This window comes from Seriola aureovittata, chromosome 3 (assembly GCF_021018895.1).
Source record: "Seriola aureovittata isolate HTS-2021-v1 ecotype China chromosome 3, ASM2101889v1, whole genome shotgun sequence".
In the NCBI taxonomy this organism is placed as follows: Eukaryota; Metazoa; Chordata; class Actinopteri; order Carangiformes; family Carangidae; genus Seriola; species Seriola aureovittata.
Window position 1 is genome coordinate 21,510,527 of NC_079366.1, and position 18,507 is coordinate 21,529,033.

An 18,507-nucleotide genomic window follows, 5' to 3' on the forward strand; every position below is an offset into this window, starting at 1 on the left:
CTAAACACAATACCTTCCTTACCTCTTTTTCTCTGCTTCGTATCTGCTTAGGAGACGCTGCAGACCACCACACTTGAAGCCCTGGAAGTGGGCTGCAGGGGCACCAACAGTGACGATGTCATAGAATGCATCTGTAAAGAGAGAAAAGGGAATTGATGATGTCTAAAACACTGAGCACTGGAGGTACTGGAGGACCTTGAAAAATATTATTCAAGAAAATACAATATCCCCGTAAAATAAATTTAATTTCAAGTTGTACTTGTACTGATCATCTACAGAAATGCCCCTAATATGTGTTGCATTTTATATCAAAAGCTGATGATGTTAAAGTATCTTGCATATAAATATGAAAACATTCCTGGATGAAAGCCTTATATATCATCTTGTATGATATATGAACATAATACGGTAGTATTACCATTATAGTGTACCATATAATGTTATGCAATTATGAGTTATCTCTTTTATTCATGTTAGATATTCATTCTATAGAGTATGGAGAAATGTTTTGGTTTTTTTTCTATTGGAGCTTATAACATTTATAGCATTGCTATAATGTTTTTGCATTGTTTTTATATTATTACTAGTTATTATATTCCTATGTTCAAGTATTTTGTGGCATGTGTGAGTGTTCTCTCCCCAGCATGAGGTATGTGAGGCTGAGAGCTTTACCTGACATGAGTATTGATCCAGTTTTTATGAATACACCATGCAGTTGTTTCAATGCTTTGATTCACATTAAAATGTGAAAGTTGTGAGGTGGCGCTCCCAGGAAGTGTTCCCTTCCATAAAATATACAATAAACACATACAAATGGCTTTTATGCACCAACAAATGTGCCATATGAATGAACAAAAAAGAGGCTATGACATTACTCCCCACTTTTAGACAAACATATTTGTTGTTGATTTATATTGAGTCTTTATTGTTATATTACCAGCCCTCTCTCTCCAACCATCTTTTGGTCTTAATGTAGCGCTGGTCCCATGCTGAACCAGAAGGACGGCCAATGTCACAGCGCTTCATTCCAATTTGCACACCACCATCAGAAGTAAATAAACACTTCACAGACGGCTAGGCGGGCACAGAGGTGCTTACAACAGGCCTTGTTTTGAATGAGTAATGGATGGGGCTGACAATTAAATCAGAAAAAGAGTGAAGGGGGGATTATGGGGGCGAATATTTTGGTGTGGTTTAGTGCCAGGTCAGTTAATGAACACCCCTGGGAAAGCAAGAGTGCACAGCTCTGACCGTAGGAAAACACTGCTTGAAAAATTGTTGAAAATAGAAATTAATGACACAACACAGCTCCAAGTGTTGCCACAGAGATGTGAATGATATGACCAACAGTCTCCTATCCCTTAACAACACCACAATAGACCAATAGTGGTTTGATGTTGGGGCTTTGCTACTACCCACTGCTTCTTCCATTAATTATCCCTGTGCCTTGCCATGAGGCTCCCTGTCCTCCACACGTTTGGGCCCTAGAGTTTTCAGATGTCCAAGTTCCCTTAATTGGTTCTCCCACAGCAGAAGTACACTGAAATACAATGGCGGGTTTCAGAACATCAAGCACAATGACCAATTTGTGCCTGATTTGCCTGTTCTTACACTCACACCATCCTTTTCACAATACATCAGCAACAGAAAAAGCTGTTTAGGTGCGGAATGAAGACAATCTCTTTCTAAAAGAGGAAACTGATTGTGGCAGTCAGGATGAGTGGTTATTATTCATACTTAACCCATTCCACAATCCTGTTTAACAATGAGAAAACATCCTTTAACTTGACCCAAATGAGTGCTGAACAATGCTTTTAGTTCAGCTTTGCCAAGTTGAGCTTTTTAGGCTGGAAATATTTTGCAGTTGTCATTTTAGAGACAGAAGACCGCCATTCCCAGAAAAACAAATGAATACTGTTTTGAGCTCAAAGTGTTTTTTTCCTCCCAATTTCCTTTTCTTGCTGGATGATCAATAGACAAAATGAAAATGAATAGCTCAGTGTTGTGGAGTGGATTGCATAGCCAAACTCAAGGAAATGCATCACTACAGAAAATCAAATGGAACAATAGAGCAATTGACTACGGCTGGAAACTGAGATTCAGCTCCATCAAGGAGCGGGTTCATGTTTCCTGTGTATGACTGATTGCAATCATTTATTCCACGTGTTTTTCCTTTTCAAATCGGACAAAATATGCAATTTAATAGTAATTCACTATCAGACAAGGTTATTACCGTAAATTAAAACTAGAAGAGCAGTAGTGTAGTAGTAGTAGATATTCTGACTGAATGGCCATTTTGGTGCAATCGTCTTGTTAGCAGTTTTTTTATTCACAGAAGTGTTTGTTATCTGGCCTACACTCATTGATATAAATACGGTAAACGAAAAAAATAGAATCACTTCTCAGTCTAATGCAAACAGCACCATAAAGTGCAGATTTCAGTTGAATTGACATCTCTCTAATTAGTTTAAACAAAAACTGAAAATTTGAACCTTCATGAATCTTGGTTTATTCCAGGCCTGTATTAGAATAAACTAGACTAGAACTAGTATTAGCTAGGTGTGACTAATAAACTGCCAACTGAGTGTATGCTGTTTATGAAAACCCAATTAAATCAGTGGAGATTTAGATTAAAGCTATTTTGTAGGATATTTTATATATATCCAAAGATACGTTTCTTATTGCATTTATGTGGACAATTATTACAATAGCTACATTTTACATTATATATTTTAGTGTTGATGGAATTTTGTTTTCCTTTGACTGTTTATATACTGATCAAACATATACATGCTGTACACTTATATACTAATGTGGGTATAGATTACAGACAGTCAATGATGAATGACATGGATATGTAGTTATCTTGTGTCACTGAATAATGCACAACCCAATATGAAGAAGGACAGCTCACAGGTTATGTGTTAAAGCTCACACTTCAATGAATTTCTGCACACTGCACGTGTCTAGCGACGTCTCTTTTCATGATCCCTCAGACATTTAATTGACGTGTTTGATGAGAATATGTGCAGTCTAAGAATAGGGGAAAAGGAGGGAAATAGACAGCTTGTGCATAAAAGTTCATTCAATGAAACATTTACTGAGGTTGATATAATTTTTTGAAAATATTCTCGATGTGTCTTGATTTGACACAAACACCACATTTTGTGACTCAGCTATTTCTTTGCCCTTTTGGTATCACTACTTTTTAAAAATCACCCAGATTCCTTTATTATTATCATGAAGCCAATGGGAGCCATGTGTATCCTTCAGGAGTGTTACTCCAGGTACTACTGCAGTCTAGAGGAGTATAATCACACAGACACTTCAGTTAAAACACCACTGTCTGAAACTGAGACAAAATGTGAATTGGGCCAACAGAGGGTTACCATCAGTGTGTCAATCACTCCATTGACAAACTCTTCTAAAGCTTGTTTTATCTTTATTTTCCCCCCTTTTTCTGTCTTGACAGTGCCAGACAGTAGCAGGATGGTATGATGACTTCATTTTACTTATTTTATCTGTCATTCTTGATGTCTTCACTGAAAGAGCCACAGTTTATGTCAAGATTTATCCGTCTATAACTTTCCTTCAATCACAGAGTGTATAGTTGAAATGGAGCCCACAAACAGATAGTGAGGCGGCAGCTAGTTGCCGTGATACACAGTTAGTACACTGAGACAATTCCAGGGCAGTAACAGACTCTGCCAGCCAGAGAGCAGGGCTGGAGCAAGACAGCCTGGTCTTTCTCTCTGGAAAAACACAAAGGGCTTAATTAGCATTTTGAGTATCTATCCCAGGCCAAGTTAACTGTCACCTTTCAGCCTGGGTGAGGACCTAGAACCACCCTGTCTCAGCCCACTGAGTATCCCTGACAGATGGAGATGTCAGGCATAGAAAGACAACAGCAGTTTCAATTTATAAAATGTGTGTCATATGTTGTGGAAGCTGTATTTTAGGTTACAACCGATTCAGCTCAAAGAGCTCTGTTCCGTTGAACCTAGGTGCTTTTGAGCCGATCTAGATGAAGCATGAAGTTGGTAAGTGTAACATTAAGTCCAGGACAAGGCTAAGGCAGTCATGTAATACCTGTTTTTCTGGGGCATGTCACCCTCATCCGCTGGGTGTGCAGGTTTATTGGGATGAACTCCAGAGATTTCTGGGCTTTGCAGCAGCTTGGCTTGAATGACCGACCTGAAAAAACAGAGACACGAGTATGTAATTTTGTCATGAAACATAATTGTGTTGGCGAAGCGGTAAAAACATCCCTAATATAGCCTCCTGTTTTACAGAAAGCCCTTACCATCTGCTATAGCTATACTATGATCTTAATGTTCTTATGAAGAGAGGAACAAAGACACAGAAACAGATAAGCAAACATTAGATAAGAAAATTGGATTGATGTTTAAATGTTCTCTTTGATTTTCCCATAAAAAGAAAACTTGTTTGCAACTGAATGACTTGAGATCTATTTAATGAAGAACTGAATGACAAAAGGGAGTACATAACACCAAATTAAAATCCATTGAAGTTAAAGGTTGTAGTAGCAGCTGTAGTGCAGATTCAATTACACAATTGTTTAGGTTGTGGAGATTTTCACAACTTAATTGGCAGAAAAATTGAGGTGAATGTATAAAATCCAATGATGATTTTCATTTGTCTCCAGTGAGTGGTTGCTTAATGAGTACAAGCTTTCAGAATATACTTTAACAATCTAACAATCAAAGTTTCAAAGTAGTAAAACCCAATTTACCCAGACTTTTTCCTAAAGAAAGCAGAATTGAAAGATAAAATGTCACAGATTACACAAACACTATCTAAAACAGTATTGAATTGGGTTATGATTAAACTTATATTAAACACACAAGCCATTCCACTTTTAATGGTCCAGGCAAGATTATTTAACACACATCTACATACATATATATCAGACAGAGAATATATCAATTACAGATGAACAAGCATCTCAAAAATAGTTAATTTTCAATCAGCTGCTTATGACGTCCACTAATGTGCAGTGTAATCCTTTAAGCACAGGATTTTATGCCCTTTGCCGCCACTGCTTTGCTCAGAACGTCCAATTAAAATTTTCTGCCAAATGATACTCTTTGTTTGTGGCTTATAGTTGAGCTCAAAATCACAATCTGACTCTCCATGTTGACTGCTCAAATCTCAAATATGTAAACAGGGTTGATGAGCCTCTTTGAGACGAAGCTCAGCTTCTAAGAACAATCAAGCAGCAGAGGAAATTTTAACAGTGTTGTAGACGTAATTCACTTAAAATGAAAGTCTTCAGAACAGGTACAGAAGACCAAAAACATGTCATATTACAAAGTTTCATCTACTTTGACATTGAAACTTTTAATTAAATCCTCTTTTAAAGACCCAGGACTTTGAATTTCCTTTCTCCAAAACCAGTAAAAAAAGGTTTCATGTTTTCCAGCTTGTATGAACGAGTTTTGTGGCTGTAGAAGTTATAGAGGATCATTGATGGAATGCATGTTGAACAATGTCAATGTAATTCATTAATCCCAATTGTAATGTAAAAACTACTGTAAATTATTGTAATTGAAGTGTCTGTTAACTTTCATTATAAGTGAACTCACTGTATTAGGCCTGTTTGTCATGTTAGCTAATAAAGCACTGCATAGACTTTCCCTATTACTGTTATGTTTCAGTGGGTTCTTTCATTCTTTCTTATTCCTACATCTACAAAATTTTATTTCATTGTTTTTCACATTATCTTTTGTGATAGTTAAATTTGGCAGTTCTGAGATCACAGCGATCATCTGACACAGACCATTATTTCCAGGGATTTGACATCTTACCCGTAAACTGTCTGACCTTAAACTGTCTGTTGATAAAGTTTACGTTTTTTTTCCACTGCTCTTCTGTCATCTCTCTGCCCACAAAGGCTGTGGCTTATCTTGGCTTACTGTAGAATCCACCCCAGGATTCTTTGATTTTTTTTTTTTCAAGCAAACTGCTCTTACTAATGTGAAAAAAAAAATCATCATCATATTCCTTTGAACCAGAGGAGGTGATTTTTCCCCAGGAAAGACCTACCCAATACCCGGTGTTCAGAACAACTAAAGAACAAGAGCTTTTATGAGGAGAGTTAGGTTCACAACAATCAGCAATAGAGTAATATTTTAAAATGACCTTATTACCAGTGACTTATTGGCATTTATAAAAAGATATGAATTTTATATGCATGCTAGCTGTTGGGTACAATATATATTCTTATGTCAAATTCAATAATTAATAAATAGCTTTTGTACATCACTTTGGGAAAAAGCATGTGCCAAAGACATAAATGTAAAGTAACAAACGTAACAATGCTTCCTCTGTAAACCTCTACAGTAAAGTCTTCATTTTGTAGACATTTATAGCACCACCAATCTGTAGTCCCGTCTAAACTGCTACGGTTTCTGAATATTATGACTGGAAATATTTTTATTCACAGCTCATATGTTACAGATTATTGAGTTACTGGACATATTTAATTTGTGCGTCTGAGTGGTAGTGCAGTATGGCAGGGAGGATCAAAGTGTGTTCCTTGTAGCTCATACCGTCTGTTCACTGCCGCATAATAACAAAAATGCAAAGTGAACCCTTCCACGCTTTCCTGCTTGTCTGTCTGACATGTGCCGAACTTAACTGAGCAATACACACTCTTTCCCCCGGAAAAAAAAACAGTATACATTAATCAGAGCTCCAGTATTACAGAAGGTCAATGTTAAAACCTGTTACCTGCCACACCATTTGGCAGGTTGGCCAAACATGAAAACAAATCCACCGTACCTCTATTACTGGATAAAATGCTGACATTTCTGACCCACTCAAGTTGAAATGTGTTACCTCAGAAATTGATAACACTTGACTCAGCTGGAGCTAACAGCGATATGCCTTATTATTTTCAAACACTGAGAATCAATTATGTCTTCTTACTATGGTGGTAACAGATTTGCTGGAACTTATCAAAGTGCAAATGTAAAGAGACGCCATTTCTAACCACTGAATATAAAATCTGCTGAGTAATTATAGCGAAGAACAACACATACTGTAGTATTGCACTGTATACAAAAATCCTTGTTTTTAAAGGCCCCATATTATAGAAAGTGAGATTTCCATCTTTTTTCTTTTTTTTTTTTACTATAAAGCAGGTCTAGGTTCTATATTAATACTGTGAAAGTATGAAAGCGCTCAGTTCACAAAGAAAAGAACACAGCCAGTATTCAGAAACAGCGCCTTAAAAAGAGCTGTCAGGGCTTCCATAATTTTGTGATGTCACAACTAAACAGTCACCGCCCTAAGATATGACCACACCACAGGACACACCCGGACCCACCTTCCATAGTTTTTTGTTTGTTGTTGTTGAACACAACACCTAGCAGTCATTCCGTTGCAGAGCTAGTAAAAGCTACAAGACAGAAAAACGTTGAGGAAGCTTGGACGTGCGTCACTCACAAAACAGTCAGCCAATAAGAAGACAGGCTCAGAGACTGACAAAAAACGCCCTGTTGTTGCTAAAGCTCCAGACAGAAGCCTGAGAGAGGAGATGTAAAACTGTATTCAGATGTTTTTTGGTACCTAAAACCACAAATATACATTCTTATGGACATCAACACACAAAAGTATAAAATATAAGACCTTTAATTTGTTTGGTTATGATGTACTACTGTGTGTAACTTTGTATTGTGCGTTTTGTCTAGTTTGTCTAGTTTGTTTAAATAAATAAACGAGCTCCTCGTGTAGACATGTGCAGTCTAGCAAACTAAATGCACCCAGTAATAGGTACGGAAAAACATTAGGACCTTCAATAATTCATACACTACCAATACATTTTGGCTACGAGCATATCTGATGTCTACTAGATGTCGACAAGTTCACTGCCAAGGCCAAGACATACATACTGTGAGAGGTCCCGAGGGTCAAGGGATGCAACAATTTGCTCAACAAGAAAAGGAGTCTACAGCTATGCTTGCAGCCCTGTGAAGCTATACTTAGGCACAGTGCTGCTTTGAGTTAAATGCTAATATCATTACCCTGACATGCTCACAGTGACAATGCCAACATGCTGATGTTTAGCAGGCAAATAAAAACTCTTGGCCTATATACCGTTTTGGTACATTTCTTCACCAAGTTAGAAGTAAACCGGTCTCCTCAGTGTACCTCAACACATTTCTGTGCTGGGAGCTGTTTCCAAAGGCTAATATTCCAGTCAGTGGCTAAAGCTGCCACCCCTGCTCAATGGGTTCCCACTGTCGGATGTAGAGCGCTGGGGACAGGGCTAATCGAGCTAGTGACCGTTGTAGGTTAGATGAATTAGCCATATCAGATCTCCATCTGTCTGCCCAGGTGGGCTGGCTATGTGACAGCAGGGTTTCATGCCAGCAGTTCTGACCAACATCTGGTCAGTATCTCTTCTTTTAATCTTTTCTGCCGTTTCTCTGCCCTAAGCCCACTTTTCAGTAAAACCAATATCATACCAACACCAATACCACCACTGGAAAAACCGAGGCTTTTAAGTGTCAGGTATCTAAGATCAATGTAGGTCTATTTAAGCATGCTAAGGATTTCACCTTCATGATCCTGTGGTGCTGAGAGCACAGCAGGCTTTTTAAATCAATCCACAGTTAGATATGTTGTAGACACAGAGGAGGAGTGGACACGTGCTGTGTGAATGGTGGAATCAGTCAGAGAAGTGTGAATATTAGACAAGTCAGGCATGTCTTACAGTACAATTTTTCTGTCTATTTTTTCTATTAATACAGATTCATTTCTATTGTTTTTTTTTTTTTAAATAGTTTTATTTTTAATGCCACTTCTTTATTATTACAATTTTGAATGTTAACTGCATAACTTGAAAAATAGCAAATGTCTGCATTTCACAGCGAAACATCTTTACCTGGAGGCACAACTGCAGAGACGACTGTTCTAATACAGATATTACAGAGAGAAAGTAAGATATGAGCTATCGCGTCCATCTGTCTGCTATCTGTACAATAACTAGCTTTACTGCAGTCCCACAGATATATGACACTACCTTAATCTACAATATGTAGCTCTGGGCCTTAAACTGAAGTCATGCCATGAGTGGAGTGTAGGAGTAACTGACAGATTTGTGCAGAGAAGTGTTCGCAGTACTGGAGGTCCAAAAAACGCCCTGCTGACGGGATTATGTATGTGCCTTTAATTTGCCCGCTCGTAAACAATGGATGTAGGGATGACTAATTTATGAATGGAGTACAGTTATTAGAGCATCTAAAGTATTTGCTGAGGTCAGCTCATCATTAAAAATGGATATGCTGAACCTGAACACAGGGACTCTTCCTCAACCTCCCAGAGGAGAGCTGCTGCTTCTTCTTCCTCTTCTTATTCTACCACCTGCAGTTTCTCTAACTTTCTGTTTTTGTTTTCTTTCTTACAAATTACAATTAAATTAAAAGTGCACAGATTGCCAATTATTCTTTGTGCATTAAAATCCTCCTGACTCAGGACTGACCTTAAATTGTATGTGCATTATAGTCAGCTTCTAATTAATATGAATGTACAAATAACCCTTTTTAAGGGTAGCAACCCCTCAGAGCCATGTAAAAACCTGCAGGACCCAACTATTTTTAAAACATCATTATAAATGTAGAAAATACTAACTCTATACTATGGGAGCATTTTATATTCTGCATCTTATTAATTTTGTTTTGCTTTTTAAAGACCTAGACATTGCTATAAAATGTGACAGAAGTTTCTGTGTATAAGCTTAAAATACCCCGACATTTAGCTCTTACATATAAATATGTTGAAAGTATGAGAAACTGATACATCCCCTTCTTCATTTGTATGTATGTACAATTAATAGAACAGTGAGGCCAATCTTCATATTTGTCACAATTTATTTCATTTTGGTAATTATCTCTTCATTTCTTGTTTCCTCCATCTCTGCTCATCCACTGGTCTTCACGCTCAGCCTCCACCACACTCTCTTTTTGTCTCTACTCGCACCTTTTGAATCATATCAGTTATCAATAATTAATCTGCAGCAGTTTGCCCACCCTACTTGTGTTTTCATTTCTGTTATCCTGTTAAGTTAATGCAGGACTGGATTAGAGTGGTGAGTTGGGCGAGGGCTCCTCCATGTATTGAAACATCTGGGCCACACAAGGGACTTGTCAGAAACCATAATGACCAACGCCACATTATCCATTCCCCTCGCCCTCAACCCCCTCCCTCAGAGCCCAGGCAGGCAGTGGAGAGGCTTAACTACCCTCATCTCTTATCAGCTGGGCAAAGCAAAAAAGCAACAGAGACAAATATCTCATTATGGTGATGAGAGTAAATCGAGAGCCATAATGTTTCTATGTCCAGAGCTAGCTACGCTATGCATAGGAAGAGATTATGGAGAAAAGGGAAAGGAATGAAACAGGACAAATCCAGAGAGATTGATCAGTCTATGAACTTTTAAATGTCTATCTGCTTTTGCTGTTAAGTTTTTCATTAGAAATAATTTAATGAGTTTGGTTGAGGACAGAGACACATAATGTATTACGCACACCTAACAGCTGTTGTTTTGTACAATAAAATTAGTCTATGTCAACGCCAAGTACACTGTTTGTATGTAGTATGAGTTTTCACCCTGTTCTTAAAACTAAACACAACAAATACATCACCTACATATTTCCAAATGCATTTTAAACACCCCATCATCACTGGTTTAGTATGGCATTATCACATGTTCAGTGTTTCCTTGTTGAATGTCAAATGAGAAACAGCCTAATTACTTTCCCTGTTCACATTAAAGCTAACTGCATGGATTAATTTTTATTATGTAAAACATTTGCAAAAAGTGTGCAAAAATATTTGCATACTAAGTAGAACACTGAGTATTTGTAAATGAGATGCAAGACTTGTGTTTTTGTGTGCACATGGCAGAGATTTGTACCAGTTTTTATGTGCACTGCAAACACTTACTTTAACAAAACACAAAGAAAAACATGGGCACATACATTTCTATTGCCCCTGATGAAACCTGTGTTGCTATGGAAACTCTTTGACAGCAAGTAGATACACAAAACAACCTCTCACTAAGCTTTCCATTGACATAAATCACCCAGATTCCATCCTTCAAGTCAAAGTTGTCCTCTCTTTCTCTACTTAACCTGAGAGCTTTGGGTCTGCTGCAGTGTTTTCAGCTTGACCGGGTTATAACAGAACCAACATGGGCACAGGTCAAGCCAGATTACAGACATTATATACCTCACTCCTTTGATTTCTCTCGTCTCCATATTCAGGGACCACACGTTGCAATAAGAGACTACTCTCACCTCCTACAACAAAATTTTTTATTTACTACTTTAGACAATAATTGATCGGTTGATAAGATATGCAGTGCCATCTGCAAACCATGGCCAGTCGCTCTACCTGAACTTTTTCAAAGTACAGCTGTATGCACAATGTTGCATTTCAATCCTTTGGGGAAAATTGATTTTAAAAAAAGTATTTCTGTAAATCCAAGGACAAACCATGATAAGATCGATTAGAAGATGATTTACATCTACCGGACCAGAAAACAGACATGGCTCATGATATGAAATGGCACGGAATCACTGATCAACAGACATTCAAGAAAGCGACTTAACCAAGGACATCTTGGAAATATTTCATAACCAAGTGTGTTTTCATAACACCTTTGTATGCGTATGAATGAAGGTATGTGTGGACAGAGGTATAAATGCAAAATTTAGTGGGTGCTGTCATACCAGTAATCTTGTCCAGCTCAGCCAAGGTCTCCTGGTAGGAACTGATGATTCCTCCATATCGTGTCATCACCTCCTTCCTTAAGTTGTCCCAGTGAGGTGAAAGCTCCCCCAGCTCCCTCAGATCCTGCACCCTACAGATAAGCACAGAATCATAAAGACCTTTGTGGTTTTCATAGAAACTAAACAGATAATTATAGTATATATATTGTTCCTTCGTAGCTTCTGTGTTTATCATAGTTCATTAAAAAACAAACATTAGACATAATTCAATCTAATTTAAAGGAGAAAAAGCACGGGGTAATATTGTAATGCTCTATCGACATCTCTGCTGCTTCCCAAACTCCTTTCAAATTATCTACATTTTTCAGTTAGGGTACAAAAATGATTAACAATCCTGGCAAAACACAGACACAAGCTTGCACAAAACTGAACCAGACACACATGCACACACAGTAACGTCCCAAAGCACCCTGTGCTGAGCCAGATAAACACATTTCTGAACCTCAGGCTAGTAACTGGTGCCCACTTATCCACTCTGCCCTATCAAATTACTCCTCTTCTCCTACCATTCTTTTACCATTACTTATATAACAAACCCGTCTGGTCTTCTCTGGTGTCACTAGAGTGATTGGTTGCCTGTCTTTCATCTAGTTGTGCTTGCAACCTAAGGCAAAAAATCTTTACTTCTTTAGGATATAAAGAGTGGTCAAGCATGAGTGTGTGCATGTGTGTCAGTGTTTGCTACTGGGAGGTGTACAGCCTTATTCATTGGCTCATCATTTGCATCTGAAAAGCGACATCAGATGGACAGATATCATTCAGAAACCAGTCCTCCAGCAGCCATTGAAAAGTAAATTGCAGGGATGTTATAGACATTTTACGTTCAGGAAAACAAATACATGGTCATATGCATTACTTTCATGATAACAAGGCCAATTTTCAGTGATTAAACCTCATGCATTTTGTATACCGTATGTCTTTAAATGAAAGGCTGCATGTATAAATGCTCGTTGGTTCGACGTATTGTTAAGACCAGGCATAATTGCTTGAATGCATAATGTAGTAGTTATGTCTTTGTTGTAGTTCAACAACTACAACAACGCATTAGGCACTGATAGCCTCTCCAGACTATTTCCTGGCTTCCTCCAGGTAAGAAAGTTATTTTTAGATTACTTTGAAGTATTTCAATACACAGCAGAAGGCAATGGAAATTATGCCAGAGAGAGAGAGAGAAAGAGAGAGAGAGAGAGAGAGAGAGAGAGAGAGAGAGAGAGAGAGAGAGATCTACAATGTTTAAAGCCTCCGTTCACACAAATTACAAAAGGAAAAGCAAAAAACAAACAAAGAAACATGCATCTCTACTGGTATCGAGCCACAACAGTCTTAATGGGAACTATTAATTTGTCAGAAAGTAGATCCAATGAATACTGTTAACAGTGTTAACAGCGAGGTGATATATCCCGAGTAATACAGACATTTTTTAATTGTAAGTAGCAAGAAACTGCAGCACAGCCAGGCCGAAGTAGGTTTACGGTCATTCAGGAACAGTGGTCTCCATTACATAGTTTGTCCATCAGAGATCACTGACAAGCTGATTTTTTTAAAACCACTTAAAATGTCCTGCTTAGTATGTAACTGTAAGGGATCCATATCAAGAATGTCTGGTTATGTTATCTGTTAATGTTGAAAAAAATTACAATTGGCAAATATATTGTTATCTGATTGAACTCCTAAATATCATGTCAGTATCCAGCATTGGTTGGTCTATAGTGACCACCACAGACACATTTTATACTCATCATTAGCTCACCACATACATATATACAGCAAACATTTTTCAAATGACATAAGAAGATGCAGATTTCTAGCATGGCTAAAAAACTAAGCTGGCAGTAGAATAAATGGTAGATCACATATGAGAAATTTTACTCCTTTCTTGTCTCTTTCTATTTCTGAACAAACCTGCATCTGGAAACAACCTCTAGGCATAGAGCCACCACATGCTGGGCGACTCTGCCAACACACTCTGCAGGTGGTTGTAAGTAAGTTTTGCTTATGGCATAAGAAGACAGACGGGAGGCTTGCACACAAAAGTATATTCCATGAGCAAAGGAAGCTTGTGCTGTTTCGACTGTCATTATTTTTATTTTTGGCCTCTAATTAGTGTTTGAAACCATTCTTAATAATAAAAGGGACCAGTGATGAATATACATGTTTAGGTTTTATGTGCAATAGTCCCTGAGATGAAATTAGCATTTTTCTGAATGACAGGGGCTTAAAACCCTTGTTTTTGAAAATGAAAAAAATCGAACTTTAGTTTGTTAAAAGAAAAAAAAAAAACTAAGAAGATAAAAAATTATCACTGCTCTTCCATTGATGCATGCTAATAGAAGCCTGGGGCTGAACAAGATAATGATATTGGACCCTTGGGGTGTCAAGATGACAGCATTGAGGTAGATTTCCCAGTTAGTGAGGTCTGAGTAGGGCCACTCCACATTTCTCCCAGGTTTCAATCAAATGTATTGTTTCCAGCTCACCCACTTAGGTGGAAGTGGTTCCTAATACCATAAATGGGCCATTTTAACCAATCAGAGGGGCAATGTTCTCTGATTTTCAGGTTTATATAGCAAATGTTACATGGTACTAGATTGGCACAATGGTCTTTAACAGATTGCAGCCATTCACAATAATCTATACCTCTCAGCCACTGCTATTTGTTCACCCCAGTGTCAAACTGCAGTATGTGTCTCTGATCTGTTATTGTGTACCGGGAAGTCTGGAGTGGAGGTCAGGGTGGATGATCCTGCTGTAAATAATAGAGAACGGATAAAAGAATAGATAAACATATCTGCTTGCTAAATGAGGGTGATAAGGCAGTGGGATGGTGGATATAGAGATATAGTATCACCTCTTTAATCAGAGCGCTATTGTCTGAGAAGAGTAAAGGTGTGATTGAGGAATAGTGTGATAAGAATATGGATAGGCTGATTAAGTATATGCATGTAAAAAAGGGTCACAATGTCACTCAGGTCTTTTGGTATTGCATCTAACAGCAGGCATTTGAAAAAAAGTGCTCCAATAAACAGTTTATGCATAAAAGGTATCTAGGAGGTTTTTAAGGTGTTTGAACTGAGAAAAGGAACTAGAAATATAATATTATAAAATCGGATCAAATTATTTTTACAAGGCTTAAATTACTTAACCTGTTTTATTAATGTGAGGATGCTCTAATTGTTATAAATCAACTGGATAGTCCAAGTGGGGTTTGATTTCATATTCTGAAACATTCCCCTCCAGGCATGTTTAATAAATATAAATGTTTATTTGCCTACAAAATTCTTAAAATTACACCTATTTCTTCTCCCTTATTGAAAAATCTAAAATCTATGAATATGGAAATATCATTCATTTCAAAAGTTTAATCACTGGACACAAGGGGTCTCCTACTTCACTGAAAAGTTCATTGTCAGTGTTTGTTTACTGAAGGCATCAAGTTTCCACATTTTATATTGTATTAAAACATTTTTGAGTGAAGGGGGTCTTTAAATTATTGTTTACATTATATATATATTTAAGACACTGAAGTGAGAATTTATCCAATTTTCTAGGGTTACTGCCATCTGTTGTTTGTGTTGTTCATGATTATTACTAATAAGAGATAATAATTACACAAAGAGAATTACCTTTACCTTATTATAAGATGTGTTATTAAACACAGGTTTGTTGTCATTTACTGAACACTTAATCATCACAATATAACACCAAGTCAGTTAAACTTTAGGGATATCAATCTGTCCATTTAGGAAGCACAAGCAATTGTGAATCAATTTCACTTGCTTTTGGTGCAAATGAAAGGGACCACAGGTGCAATGGAGAGGTAAAAGCAAGACAAGCCCCAAAAAGGGAATGGTTTTGCATGTGGTGGTAACAGACAATTGCTCTCTCCTGATCCTTACTGACTGATTCTTTTCTAGTTTTGTGTTTTGCTAGTGTCCTTGTCACTACTGGCAGCATGAGGCGGTACCTGCAGCCCAGTCAGGTTGCACAGGTAGTCCACCTTCTCCAGGATGGCACATCCATACATGTGGTCGCAAGAAGGTTTGCTGTGTCTCCCAGCACAGTCTCAAGAGCATGGAGGAGATACAAGGAGACCGGCCGTTACATGAGGAGAGCTGGACAGGGCCGTAGAAGGGCATCAACCCCCAATCCTTTGTGCGAGGAGGAACAGGAGGAGCACTGCCAGAGCCCTACAAAATAACCCTAACCTCATCAGGAGCATGCCAAGACGTTGTTGGGAGTGCATACAGGCATGCGGCCGCTATACACACTGCTGAGTCACTTTATGAGTTGCCGTAATGAATTTCGGATGAAAGTTGGATCAGCCTGTGAATTTTTTCTTTGATTTTCCATGCGATTGTGAATCCAGGCCTCAATGGGTTGATGATTTTGGTTTCCATTGGCTGTTGTTACGTCATTTTGTTCTCAACAAATTATACAATGTACATCAGTAAAGATTTTCAACTTGAATATTTCGTTCATCAAGATCCAATGTGTGATTTAAGTGTTCCCTTCATTTTTTTCAGCAGTGTATATTCTTCAGGCTAAAAGAAAATTCATCCCGAAGTAATGAAGCATTTGGAATAAAGCAGTAGAATATGTAGCTGAATATTTTCTAAAAAAAGGTTGCATTTTGCTTGTTCCATTTACATAGACAAAGAGATGAGAAATAAGTAGAGATTAGATAAGATTTTAAGCTACAGAAATAGAAAACAAAAGAATGGAAAACGGTATCTATAGTACATGAGGAGGAAGAAGAGAAGGGATAAGAAGAAGGGAGAGAAGAAAAAATCTACAATACAATACTTACTGGGATTTGCTATAAAGGACATACAGAAGCTGACACAGTTCAGTCACTTATCTTGACCAAAACATGATGCAGACGATGAACAAAGTAGAATGATGTGCTAACATTTACTTGGACAGATGACTGGGATAACAGAATACGTTTCCCAAAGAGCAAAGACGAGTCATGTGGGCACCTTTATTTCACGGTGCGTTATAGTGCCTCTTCAGTTTAATCACAGAGAGCTTTGTGTGCAGGGTCAATAAAATCTGCGTGAGAGGACTGAAAAGCAAAGCTTTCTTTCACAACATGCAGCTCCTTCCAACAAGCACAGTCATTACTATGATCTTGGATGTTCACAACAATTAGCCTGTGAATAGTGAAGCCTGATGTTAATATGTCACCTATATGATCTTGATACACAATCACAGCATTTGTTTATTATGAGGAAAAGAAGGGGCCATGATTTTTTACCATTAATGAGAAACTAGACAGCTGTTAATGGAAGGGGTTTAATCAACACCCACACACTGAGACTTTACTACACATGCATTCATCTTTACAGACACACAGACACACACGAGGAGCAGCAGCATCATGACTGGAGGAACGAGGGGGAAAAAATCTGCCACCTCTGTGTCCGCTGAGTTAGATTAAGAACGTGACTGTAGACATCAAAGTGAACAAACAGAAGGAAGAAAACATCCAAGATTATCATCGAGTGGTACAGCAAACTAAGCCACCCACGATCCGCCGCTGCACTCACAACTTTGCAGCACTAACTGAATCATTAAAAAACACTGAGGTAGAACCAGTGTGAATCTGGCTGACAGAACTGGCTAAATGGAGAGGCACCGTGGAGAAAGACAACATTTAAAGAGGATTATAGGGAGAGGTGCTTAAGCGACCAAGCTGGAGATACGGTACACATGCTTGTTAATAAACAAACATTGTATAAGGTAGTCATGGTTTGGAGCCTGCTGAGTGCTCATGAGCTGCATTATACAGATAAGACATTTAATAAATATTCTATAATTGTCTTCCAAATTTAGCTGTGATTTAAATCATCAGTTTGCAGAGCTGATCATCTTCTATTTAAACAGAAAGAAGGGTTGGAGATACTGAGAGAGGACATGTGACCGAGAATGCAAACGAATTCCGGTACATCTGTTTGACTGGTAAACTGATAACAGAGCTTGTCTAGTCAATCGGTCAATAATGGCTCTGTGATTGTTTCTACGTGAATGTGTGTGATGGGGAGTGTGAGTGCAGTTGTGTGTATGGTTCTGCGTATGTGAATGTGTCCTTGAACTCTGTGCAATTCTTTAGGTGCACACAATGATTACAAATCAAAGTCTCCTCCCACTACCAAGCTCATCAAAATCTCTGATTGCACCTTTATTTTTTGTGAGAGAAGAAATCATCTAAGGGTACGTGTGTGTGTGTGTGTGTGTGTGTGTGGATGCGTTTGTGTGTTATGCATGAGAGGGGGTTGCCAGGGACAACAGGCCAGTTGAGAAATGATCTGTCTTGACAAACATTAGTCGAGCCTGAGGGAAGGGACTCTTTGATCTACTTACGGGTGCACACTTGGAGACTGGTGAAACACCACCACCCTCTGTCCTTGTCTTAACCTGTCCTCATTCTCACACTGGCCTGGACTTTAATTGCAGTTATATTTCTGATTTCCATAAAGTTCCACATTTACTCGAAAGAGAATTTTTGATGAGTTATAATGCAAAACAGGAAAGTTATCACTTTTTTTTTAGCATTTTCTTGACAGTGGATCAGTTTCAAATGCTGTAGTGAAAAATGAAACTATGCACAGCATGAAGTCAGACAGTAGTTACTCATGATATGAAGAAAAAAGGCCAATTCTGAACAACTTATCTATCAAAACAGAGT

At 38.1% G+C, this 18,507-nt stretch overlaps 1 protein-coding gene across 8 annotated transcripts in view; it reads right to left on the bottom strand.

The window, feature by feature from the left end:
- Positions 1-18,507, bottom strand: part of inpp4b (inositol polyphosphate-4-phosphatase type II B) — a 229,559-nt gene that overhangs the window by 37,860 nt on the left and 173,192 nt on the right. For all 8 annotated transcript variants that reach the window (XM_056371175.1, XM_056371174.1, XM_056371172.1 and 5 more), the window contains 3 exons: positions 11,760-11,890; positions 4,090-4,194; positions 23-131 (listed from right to left, as the gene is read on the bottom strand). In XM_056371175.1, the coding sequence (XP_056227150.1) occupies positions 23-131; positions 4,090-4,194; positions 11,760-11,890 (345 nt within the window). The remainder of the gene's footprint in view (positions 1-22; positions 132-4,089; positions 4,195-11,759; positions 11,891-18,507) is intronic.